This window comes from Poromitra crassiceps (assembly GCF_964638095.1).
Source record: "Poromitra crassiceps genome assembly, chromosome: 9".
Taxonomy (NCBI): domain Eukaryota; kingdom Metazoa; phylum Chordata; class Actinopteri; order Beryciformes; family Melamphaidae; genus Poromitra; species Poromitra crassiceps.
This window is the reverse complement of record NC_139630.1, coordinates 55,224,140-55,236,961: the sequence shown is the minus strand read 5'-3', so window position 1 is coordinate 55,236,961 and position 12,822 is coordinate 55,224,140. Positions and strand designations below refer to the sequence as shown.

The window sequence follows — 12,822 nt, the reverse complement described above, 5'->3', positions numbered from 1 at the left end:
GTGGCCGATATCTCCAAAACTCAGGCAACTAACACAAAACGATATAGATGGATAAATAGCACTACAGGTGAGAGGGAGTATATGTATTTTGGACTTTAGGGTGAGCTGTCCCTTTAATCTGTTTCCACTGCACTTAAAGCATTTTCCTCTTATTGATACACCCAGACTTTTCCACCTCCTTCAAGCGTGAAAACCTTTTCGCACTTTGCAGCGTTTCCACTCAGTTTTTGTGATGCGCAAATTGAAATCTCGCATAAAAAGCGGTGGAATGGAAACCCGCCTAGTGAGAGAGAGAGACAGCCGTGTGAAGGGTACAGCTGGGTTGTAATGATACTGGAGAGGGAGTGCTGGAATTGTATCCGCTTGAGAACACACAGGATCACAACAGGCCTCAAGACAAGGTTCACCCACACAGTAATGAAAGAGTAAACAGATCCTGCTCCCTGCTTTCACGTCTTTCTGTTCCCCTTTGACTCGTTACTCTGCGTGAAGTCTTTTCAAAATGTTAGGGATATATTGACGTGAGCTCCCAGAATAGCAGTGGTTAATTCTGTCTGTTTTGCTGCTTGTTCATTCAGCCAGCTCACTTCAACACCAACCAACATTCTGCAGTTTATTTGTTGTTGTTGTTGTTGTTGTTGTTGTTGTTGTTGTTGTTGTTGTCGTAAAGATCCGTTTGGTTTGGTGAGAACTGGAAGTTGCTGGTGAATTGGGAAATCAGTCAGCCATTGTAGGGCCTGTTCTACTCTTTTGTTTATGAAGTGAACCTGGGAGAAAATGTTGTTCAAGGTCTGCTTCAAATAACAAAAAGTCAGATTAAGTTGAGTAATAGAGCTATTCAGGTTTGACTGCAACTCGGGCGGAACAGGCCTCGACAGGCAGGCGAGCTAGTTAAGGATGTAGTTTGGTGGGCTGGATGTCCAAGCCTTTTTGTCTGCTTTTTATATGACTAGGAGGTACAGGGTTTGTTTAGCAGCTATGTGATGTGTGTGCTCTGTGCACTGACCTACAGCTGTAGGTCTAATATTGTAGGAGTAAGTGTGTGTGTTTGATTTGAATGTGCGTGTGTTGTTTTGTGCCCGCCTGCAACTATGCATGGGTGTGTGGATGGGTGTGCACTACTGGACGTTTATGTTGATGTAAGCTGATGTGTGTAATAAGTAGGGGTGGGAAGGAATCACCAGATGCCCCACTATACGATGATATCACGTTACTTAAGTCACGATATAACGATGGCATTGCGATATTTCGATATGCTAGTATTGCGATATATTGTGATTTATTACATTTTCTCAACTGCAAATTATGTCCCCGAAGGAAAGAAAATTTGTCAACACGTGTTTTATCTAATGAAATAAAGTTTCCAGTCTGTTCATCTCACTTCAATCATTTTTATTGCAGGAAAATGGGATTGTCAAGCAGACAGACTGACCAACACTGTGTCATAAAAACCTGTGACCTAAATGTTCCATGATGCACTTGACATTTTGTATAATGAAATATCACGATACTTGGTATTCGATATGGTACGATATATTGCCAACAAAATATCGCGATACTATGCTGTATCGATTACAAGTCTCTCATCTTGAATCTGTCCTGCATCAGCACTGCAGACGTTCTTTTAAATGACTCGTCAGTCTTTATTTGAATGTTATGCCGACTTTAGTTTTCACACAAAGGCAATCTTAGCCCCGCCCCCTCCCGTTGCCTAGAAAGAGTACAGAATGTGGATTTCCCCAACAAGTGTGAGTGCAGCAGCAGTGAAGCAGGAAGGAAAGCAGAAGGATATGTGTGTATACTGCTTAGTGTAGACTGCTTAGTGTAGACTGCTTAGTGTAGACTGCTTAGTGTAGACTGCTTAGTGTAGACTGCTTAGTCACCTTCTTTCTCACCCTTTTGAACCTCCTCTCTCCAGACGGATGTGTGTGTAGACTGCTTAGTGTAGACTGCTTAGTGTAGACTGCTTAGTGTAGAGTCTAGACTGCTTAGTGTAGACTGCTTAGTGTAGACTGCTTAGTGTAGACTGCTTAGTGTAGACTGCTTAGTGTAGACTGCTTAGTCACCTTCTTTCTCACCCTTTTGAACCTCCTCTCTCCAGACGGATGTGTGTGTAGACTGCTTAGTCACCTTCTTTCTCACCCTTTTGAACCTCCTCTCTCCAGACTGATGTGTGTGTAGACTGCTTAGTTTAGACTGCTTAGTCACCTTCTCTCTCACCCGGAGGATGTGTGTGTAGACTGCTTAGTCACCTTCTCTCTCACCCGGAGGATGTGTGTGTAGACTGCTTAGTCACCTTCTCTCTCACCCTTTTTGAACCTGCGCTCTCCAGACGGATGTGTGTGTAGACTGCTTAGTCACCTTCTCTCTCACCCTTTTTGAACCTCCTCTCTCCAGACGGATGTGTGTGTAGACTGCTTAGTCACCTTCTCTCTCACCCTTTTTGAACCTCCTCTCTCCAGACGGATGTGTGTGTAGACTGCTTAGTCACCTTCTCTCTCAACCTTTTTGAACCTGCGCTCTCCAGACGGATGTGTGTGTAGACTGCTTAGTCACCTTCTCTCTCACCCTTTTTGAACCTCCTCTCTCCAGACGGATGTGTGTGTAGACTGCTTAGTCACCTTCTCTCTCAACCTTTTTGAACCTGCGCTCTCCAGACGGATGTGTGTGTAGACTGCTTAGTCACCTTCTCTTTCACCCTTTTTGAACCTCCTCTCTCCAGACGGATGTGTGTGTAGACTGCTTAGTCACCTTCTCTTTCACCCTTTTTGAACCTCCTCTCTCCAGACGGATGTGTGTGTAGACTGCTTAGTCACCTTCTCTCTCACCCTTTTGAACCTCCTCTCTCCAGACGGATGTGTGTGTAGACTGCTTAGTCACCTTCTCTCTCAACCTTTTTGAACCTGCGCTCTCCAGACGGAAGTGGTAAGGACACCACCCCCACCTCGCCTCACTCCGCCTCCCCGGGCAACGGAGTCATCGCCCATCCCAAGAAGATCCGAGGGGTCGGCTTCGGAGACATCTTCAAAGAAGGCTCGGTCAAGCTGAAGGTCCGGCTGCCCAGCCCCGAAGTCGAGGAGAGGAAGGACAAAGTGAGTGTGATGATGATGAGCTAGGTTACACCGTGCGCTCACAAAACATGGAACAATATATATGGCTAAAGCTAAGGTAGGTTGACTCAACAGAACAGAGTACTTTTATCAGATCAGATCAAATCCCGCTGAAATACTGTTGCACATATAGTACTGGCACTGAAAAAGTACCTTGGTATTGGACAGCATGGCAGTATCTTATAAGACATATATTATCATTTGTTTTCACAAGTTGAAACTACCTGAATTGTGTGAAATGACCTCAACCGTTCTAAATTTTTCACTTGTTTAAACAAAGTACAAAATTAGCACTATGCAATAATATATTGGATGTTAAGAGAGAGAAAGAGACACTTTTCACACAACTCCACACTTTACTTTACTTTCCTGATGACATTAGCATTTTGACACCTCTGTTGAAATGCACACGTTTTCACAGAGAGACGTGCAGATCAACACATTCCTCATTGTACCGTGTACTGTACCGTGTACTGTGTACTGTACTGTGTACTGTACCAGTAGCTTACGGCAACTCAAGTACAATAATTGATTTGATTTTGAGTTGATGTCAAAATCTGAAGAAAATCACCCTAACCCAGTTTGAAAGTCATATGATAAATAAATAAAAATAATAATAAAAAATTAAGTAAAAAAATATAAATTTATTTTCTCACATATGCTCACAAGCTCAATTTATTTGCAAAAAGATTAAATTAGTCCCATTAACCTCCATGTACAAGTAGTCAAGTATTCCTTGTTCAGACGATGTGACCCTTTTCTATTTGGAGCTAGCTTGTTGTTGTGGAGGCAGTGTTCCGGTCTAAACTGGCACATCCATGTTTGTTGTGAATACAGATAGTGTCTCTGTTCACATAACTCCAACTGGAAATAGCATCTCAGTCTTCAATTTTAGCTTCCTTTTCACCAATGTCGTCCGTCCTAGCCAGCTGTTTTACTGTATACTGACTCCTACACCGTCCTAGCCAGCTGTTTTACTGTATACTGACTCCTACACCGTCCTAGCCAGCTGTTTGACTGTATACTGACTCCTACACCGTCCTAGCCAGCTGTTTGACTGTATACTGACTCCTACACCATCCTAGCCAGCTGTTTGACTGTATACTGACTCCTACACCATCCTAGCCAGCTGTTTGACTGTATACTGACTCCTACACCGTCCTAGCCAGCTGTTTGACTGTATACTGACTCCTACACCTAGCCAGCTGTTTTACTGTATACTGACTCCTACACCGTCCTAGCCAGCTGTTTTACTGTATACTGACTCCTACACCGTCCTAGCCAGCTGTTGTACTGTATACTGACTCCTACACCATCCTAGCCAGCTGTTTGACTGTATACTGACTCCTACACCGTCCTAGCCAGCTGTTTTACTGTATACTGACTCCTACACCGTCCTAGCCAGCTGTTTTACTGTATACTGACTCCTACACCGTCCTAGCCAGCTGTTTTACTGTATACTGACTCCTACACCGTCCTAGCCAGCTGTTGTACTGTATACTGACTCCTACACCGTCCTAGCCAGCTGTTTTACTGTATACTGACTCCTACACCGTCCTAGCCAGCTGTTTTACTGTATACTGACTCCTACACCGTCCTAGCCAGCTGTTTTACTGTATACTGACTCCTACACCGTCCTAGCCAGCTGTTTGACTGTATACTGACTCCTACACCGTCCTAGCCAGCTGTTTGACTGTATACTGACTCCTACACCTAGCCAGCTGTTTGACTGTATACTGACTCCTACACCGTCCTAGCCAGCTGTTTGACTGTATACTGACTCCTACACCGTCCTAGCCAGCTGTTTTACTGTATACTGACTCCTACACCGTCCTAGCCAGCTGTTTTACTGTATACTGACTCCTACACCGTCCTAGCCAGCTGTTTGACTGTATACTGACTCCTACACCGTCCTAGCCAGCTGTTTTACTGTATACTGACTCCTACACCGTCCTAGCCAGCTGTTTTACTGTATACTGACTCCTACACCTAGCCAGCTGTTTGACTGTATACTGACTCCTACACCGATGTAGAATAGTGTGGAGAATGGATTTCACAAAATCCAGGTTTTTGGATTTACCCCCCAAATTTGGCTAAATGCTATTGTTCAGTCTTGATGCACATAATAACTACTACACAAGAAGATCAGATGAACTTATTTGATCCCTCAAGGAATGGTGGGTATGTTTGCAGACCCACTGTCATTTCACATATTGGATGGAATATTTGTTTTTTTATTTGTTTTTATTTATTTTAGGCTATAGAGTAAGATGAACTCCTTGCAGTCACATTGCCCTGTCATCATTAGTGTACAGCGTATTGAAGACCGACCATGTCCAGTCTTCTAGTCTAGTCTTGAAATTGAGGTCTGGAGAGAGAAAGTCTGCATTTTTCACATGGAGAACATGTAAAAGCCTTGATTATACATTGTGCATTGAGCCGACTGTTGAATCTTCTTACATTTCTTTATTTGTTTCCTTTTATACATGCAAGATACAAGGGAGGACATACTCACGCATATTGATTTTACATGGTGACCTATCACATAGCATAGCATCGGCTAGCAGCTTGACTAGTTGGCATGTAGCTCCCTTCTGAAAGTCTCCCCTCTTTTCCCTCTCTCTCTTCTTTACCACAGCCTCGCTCTCTCACCCCTTCAGCCCCTCACTCTCCTCCACTCCTCACATGTAGTACCACCATGTCACCACATGCAGTACCACCATGTCTCATCATGGCCTTGTACTGCCTGTCTGCACCTCGCCTCTTCACAGCATGTGATAGGACACCTTCATCCTGCCCTCGGCTAGCCCACATAATCCACTCGCTCCTCTCCTCTCCTCTCAGCGATGCTGTGCCATTTACCATGTTCACCCTTTTTGGCCAGTTTCCTCATGTATCCTCAAAGTGCCTATTATATATATATATATAATATTACTGTGGCCTGCATTTCTTATTGAAGTCAATGGATGAGCTGAGAGAGAGGAGCCAGTGACATGCATGAAGTTTCAATGAGCAATGACAATGTAGTTGCTTTCTTGTGATTGTCTCTAAACAGTCTGGCACGCGTCTCACACTGTGTTAGGCTAAGTTTAAAACGACACCCATCTGGTCCCTTTAAGCATATTAAAACAACAATTTCAAATTTCAAATTAAAAGGAAATCTCTCCGTATTCCTTTCATTTTCATCCTTCTTCATGCATGTCTGTCTGCTTGCTTGTGACTCTAATGCTCACAATCACTTACAATCTCGAACACAATACATTACTTATGCAGCAGAAAAGGTTTGACTGTTTTCTATCTTTCAGTCATATTTTTGTTCATGCCCCCGCCCCCTTTCCATCCCTGCTTTGTGGGATTTTGGCAACATACCCAACTAACCCCGTTATGACCAGCATCATTCTCAACTGGCCAATGACGTGAAGGCATTCACACGGTGTCACCGTCCAGATCGCTCAGATACAAGTTGCCTCCACATTACGCTGCACGTCCAATCATGTCCAATAAATCATTTCCATCTGTGTGGTTTGCTTCATTTTAGCCAATCCCATCATTACCATCCGCTCCAAAGCCCGCCCATTCCAACACGACAGACTCCCAGAGAACAGACGGAGACAGCAAATCAAAAGGTAAAGGACATTAAAGGCACTTAAGGGATACCTTGACATGTTGAGTGTTGCTTGGTTATTTTGTCACCAGATACTTAAAACGGTTCAAACGTGTCTCCATTTATCCTGGTTGCTTCTATGGCTTGTTAGCATTATTTGAAGTGAAGGGACACCACTAGCCATCGTTGGGAATGTCAAGTATCCCTCCAAGTATGCACATGTGATGGATTGAAGAATGTATGTTATATTAGTTCCACTGTGTAGTTGAGATGAAGAAAAAATAATTTGCAAGTACAGAAGACTCATTTCAAGTCTCATCAAATGTTACAATTTGAATGAATGGTAAACCTTGTGTTAGACATGTAGTTGGAGAATCGGGAGGACCCACATATCGTAGCTTTTTGACATTTTAGAGGGACACAAAATTGTGTAACGCAGCTTTAAGGAGAAGGTGGATTTTAGGCTTGTGTGCGTTTGTGTTTGTGTGTGTGGATGTTTTTTGAACCTTCATACAGGTAATCTGATTGAGACACGGGGTCTCATGTTCAAGAGAGGCCAGGTCAGACAGCAGCAGTGCTACACACAAAGTTACAGACATTCAATACAGAGACCAGGTAAATCATGAGTCATAAGTGACAGAGTACTTACAGAGTGACAGAGTACCTACAGAGTGACAGAGTACCTACAGAGTGACAGATACCTACAGAGTGACAGAGTACCTACAGAGTGACAGAGTACCTACAGAGTGACAGAGTACCTACAGAGTGACAGAGTACCTACAGAGTGACAGAGTACCTACAGAGTGACAGAGTACCTACAGAGTGACAGAGTACCTACAGAGTGACAGAGTACGTACAGAGTGACAGAGTACCTACAGAGTGACAGAGTACCTACAGAGTGACAGAGTACCTACAGAGTGACAGAGTACCTACAGAGTGACAGAGTACCTACAGAGTGACAGAGTTCCTACAGAGTGACAGAGTACCTACAGTGACAGAGTACCTACAGAGTGACAGAGTACCGACAGAGTGGTAATCAGATTTTTATTCCTATGTACAAGAGCAAATCTCCACAGATGCTATCTCCAAATTTAGCCAAAGAAGTTTAAATGTCCTCAGAGAATCAAGCTGGACACCTTCAGTTCCCAATGTAGCTTGGAAATGCAGTAGGTCTGAAGTTATTCAACACCTTAGGGTCACCACCTTTCCATAATTGGAGAACATAGGCAGTTTTCCAGACCTCAGGGATTGCATTGCTTTGTATAGAAAGAGTAGACACATGCTGCACTGGTTCAGCTATGATACCTGCAGCCAGGCGTCAGAAGAAACAGGGGAGATTGTCAGTGATTTCTTGGTGCCCATCTGACATGCCAAGTGTATCACGTACAGTACATGTACTGTACATCCAACATGCTCTGATGCTGCTTCCTCCTCTACATTCCTTTTTCATGTGAAAACGTTGCACACTGTGCGTCTTTTGAAGGTCACCTTTGCCTTCTGTTTCTATAGTGAAGGAGTACTGTAAGGTCACCTTCGCCTTCGAGGCCACGAACGAGGACGAGCTGACCTTGAGAGACGGCGATATCATCCACGTCCTGAGCAAGGTGAGCTCACTCACTGCTTATTCACGAGTTTCCTGGTGAGACCGTGGGCGCTTCCATGACACCCTCCCTCCCTGTTTCCATGACACCCTCCCTCCCTGTTTCCATGACACCCTCCCTCCCTGTTTCCATGACACCCTCCCTCCCTGTTTCCATGACACCCTCCCTCCCTGTTTCCATGACACCCTCCCTCCCTGTTTCCATGACACCCTCCGTCCCTGTTTCCATGACACCCTCCCTCCCTGTTTCCATGACACCCTCCCTCCCTGTTTCCATGACACCCTCCCTCCCTGTTTCCATGACACCCTCCCTCCCTGCTTCCATGACACCCTCCCTCCCTGCTTCCATGACACCCTCCCTCCCTGCTTCCATGACACCCTCCCTCCCTGCTTCCATGACACCCTCCCTCCCTGTTTCCATGACACCCTCCGTCCCTGTTTCCATGACACCCTCCCTCCCTGTTTCCAGCTGCCGGTTGCCTGTTTCCGCCCAGGACCGTTCATAGCGAAAGAGACTGAAAATAATGATAATAATTGTTGTGACTTTGTACCTACCTATGTCTTGTAATGGAGCCCCCAGCACAATAATTTCACACGTGCATAATTGTACAACGGAGTGATAATATCTTGAATCTTGAAAGAGAGACCGCTAAAGCTCCGTTCAATGACCAAATAATAAGAGTTCCGGTTTGGACCTCTTTAGCCTTTAGCCTTCAAAATAAAAGCAGCCGCTATGCAACCACATACTATTTTTAGCAATTGCGGCTAAAATAAGCCCATACAGTACCAGTGTGCTGCTGGAACCTCATTTGACGCTCAAAAATCGAAACAGGTTGGGAGTACGAGCGTCAAGGCAGTTTGACGCGTCAAAACGCTCTTGGTGCTCTTGGTGTTCGGCCGTTTAAAACGATGGGTAGGCTTCCAAACGCTGGGATCTGACGCTCCGTGTGCGTTTGGGCCTTTTTCAACAATTTGGCCCCAACTTGGACTCAAGGATGAACTGATTAGATTTTGGTGGGTCACTGTGACCTCACAAATGCCATTTCCAAGCTCGTTAACGAGATATATCTCAGGAACGCCTGGACGGAATTTCTTCCAATTTGCCCCAAACGTCCACTTGCACTCAAGGATGAACTGATTAGATTTTGGTGGGTCACTGTGACCTCACAAATGCCATTTCCAAGCTTGTTAACGAGATATATCTCAGGAACGCCTGGACGGAATTTCTTCCAATTTGCCCCAAACGTCCACTTGCGCTCAAGGATGAACTGATTAGATTTTGGTGGTCAACGTTCAAGGACACTCTGACATCACGACTGCTCGTTTCATGCTCGTGAACGTGATATCTCGGGAACGCCTTGATGGAATTTCATCTAATTTTCCTCAAACGTCCACTTGGACTCAAGGATGAACTGATTACATTTTGGTGGTCAAAGGTCAAGGTCACTGTGACCCCACGAACACCATTTTCAAGCTCGGTAACGCCATATCTCAGTAACACCTTGACGAAATTTCTTCCACATTTGGCTCAAACGTCAAAGTCTGGACAGACATGGATGTCGACTGCTCACTTGTTGGCGGAGGCATACATCCGCGGTGCGGTCGTTCTAGTTTTACCCTGAGCGAGAGACGGGTAGCCTCAGATCTCTATATACTGATCTGTGTTCTCCAGCCCATGTTATGGATAGGACCACCCCCCAGGGTCACATTAGATCTCTATATACTGATCTGTGTTCTCCAGCCCATCTTATGGATAGGACCACCCCCCAGGGTCACATTAGATCTCTATATACTGATCTGTGTTCTCCAGCCCATCTTATGGATAGGACCACCCCCCAGGGTCACATTAGATCTCTATATACTGATCTGTGTTCTCCAGCCCATCTTATGGATAGGACTACCCCCCAGGGTCACATTAGATCTCTATATACTGATCTGTGTTCTCCAGCCCATCTTATGGATAGGACCACCCCCCAGGGTCACATTAGATCTCTATATACTGATCTGTGTTCTCCAGCCCATGTTATGGATAGGACTACCCCCCAGGGTCACATTAGATCTCTATATACTGATCTGTGTTCTCCAGCCCATCTTATGGATAGGACCACCCCCCAGGGTCACATTAGATCTCTATATACTGATCTGTGTTCTCCAGCCCATGTTATGGATAGGACCACCCCCCAGGGTCACATTAGATCTCTATATACTGATCTGTGTTCTCCAGCCCATCTTATGGATAGGACTACCCCCCAGGGTCACATTAGATCTCTATATACTGATCTGTGTTCTCCAGCCCATCTTATGGATAGGACCACCCCCCAGGGTCACATTAGATCTCTATATACTGATCTGTGTTCTCCAGCCCATCTTATGGATAGGACCACCCCCCAGGGTCACATTAGATCTCTATATACTGATCTGTGTTCTCCAGCCCATCTTATGGATAGGACCACCCCCCAGGGTCACATTAGATCTCTATATACTGATCTGTGTTCTCCAGCCCATCTTATGGATAGGACTACCCCCCAGGGTCACATTAGATCTCTATATACTGATCTGTGTTCTCCAGCCCATCTTATGGATAGGACCACCCCCCAGGGTCACATTAGGCCGGTCTTAATGATAGGACCACCCCCCAGGGTCACATTAGATCTCTATATACTGATCTGTGTTCTCCAGCCCATCTTATGGATAGGACCACCCCCCAGGGTCACATAAGGCCGGTCTTAATGATAGGACCACCCCCCAGGGTCACATTAGGCCGGTCTTAATGATAGGACCACCCCCCAGGGTCACATTAGGCCGGTCTTAATGGTGTGAATTAGGCTTAAAGTAGGTGTTTGTTGTGTAAGTAGGAGCAAGAAGAGGGGAGGGCAGCAGCTGTTGGCTGTTTTCTTTTTGTGGCTTCTCCTCTGTCCTCATGATTGCGCCTCCTCGACAATTCAGCCTCAGTAATAACTGTCAATGCGCTGTAGAAACTAGTTAAGCACCTCTGTGTCACACGTCTGCCTTACCTCCTGCAAACACGTATTCATCAGTCATTTAAAGACACCAATAGTTAATCAAGAGAATGATAACTCGTCCGCTAGTCGAGACATCTTTTTGCTCCCAGGCCAGGGTTTGATAAACAGTGTCTCTCACTTAGCCTTCTCACTTCACTGAGTTAAATCCAGAGAGTCGGCCGCTGCCTGGCCCTCGTTGTGGCTCTCACACTCAGGAGGAAAGTACGAGTGGTGTCACCGGGCGTCCAGCCAACACATAACGCTAGACAGGCTCAACACATAACGCTAGACAGGCTCAACACATAACTCTAGACAGGCTCAACACATAACGCTAGACAGGCTCAACACATAACACTAGACAGGCTCAACACATAACGCTAGACAGGCTCAACACATAACGCTAGACAGGCTCAACACATAACACTAGACAGGCTCAACACATAACACTAGACAGGCTCAACACATAACGCTAGACAGGCTCAACACATAACACTAGACAGGCTCAACACATAACGCTAGACAGGCTCAACACATAACGCTAGACAGGCTCAACACATAACACTAGACAGGCTCAACACATAACGCTAGACAGGCTCAACACATAACGCTAGACAGGCTCAACACATAACGCTAGACAGGCTCAACACATAACACTAGACAGGCTCAACACATAACACTAGACAGGCTCAACACATAACGCTAGACAGGCTCGCCTGGCTGGGCTCAGCTGTCACTCAGATGTTGTCGAGGTGTGACCAGTCTGACTCACGCGTTCTTATTTAATAACAGGGCAGACGCTGACACATAGTCATGACGGCCCCCATTTCACTGCCAAGACATTTTAGTAATGTACTGCCATCTAGTGGAGACTTGAGCAAAGTGCCAGTGCAATGGTCAAATATCATGCTTCAATGTGGATTATTTGAATTAATATAATGAGCCTCAGTGCTGTTTGGTTTAGTATTTGTTTCCATTGTTTATTTAGATTTAGAAATGGCCGCAGGTGTATTCTGTCCACTTTATTTGATTTTGATTTGTTCTGCTGAACCTTACAGTATCCATGCTTTCACTTCAACTCTTTCCCCCTGCTAGAAAAGAGTCATTCAGTACCTTGGAAGCGGCTTTTTAAGTCAAGTTAGTAGGAATTAGCTATTATTACTGTGAGATTTTATTTATATTATTTTGATTCTTCTTCATACTACAAAACGTAATAATAATAATAATAACATAATCATAATAATGAATGATTTATTGAGACTGAAGGAGACGTGGGGGAAGCAAAGACCATGAAGGCACTTCTACTCTTCAGCCCCTGTTCTGCTGGTTCTGTAACAGGACACATGTTCTGCTGGTTCTGTAACAGGACACATGTTCTGCTGGTTCTGTAACAGGACACATGTTCTGCTGGTTCTGTAACAGGACACATGTTCTGCTGGTTCTGTAACAGGACACATGTTCTGCTGGTTCTGTAACAGGACACATGTTCTGCTGGTTCTGTAACAGGAC

At 45.0% G+C, this 12,822-nt stretch overlaps 1 protein-coding gene across 2 annotated transcripts in view; it reads left to right on the top strand.

Moving 5' to 3' along the window:
* LOC310782856 (CD2-associated protein-like) overlaps positions 1–12,822 on the top strand; it is a 113,634-nt gene that overhangs the window by 58,506 nt on the left and 42,306 nt on the right. For both annotated transcript variants that reach the window (XM_083643633.1, XM_083643632.1), the window contains exons 6-8: positions 2,917–3,092; positions 6,649–6,736; positions 8,224–8,318. In XM_083643633.1, the coding sequence (XP_083499759.1) occupies positions 2,917–3,092; positions 6,649–6,736; positions 8,224–8,318 (359 nt within the window). The remainder of the gene's footprint in view (positions 1–2,916; positions 3,093–6,648; positions 6,737–8,223; positions 8,319–12,822) is intronic.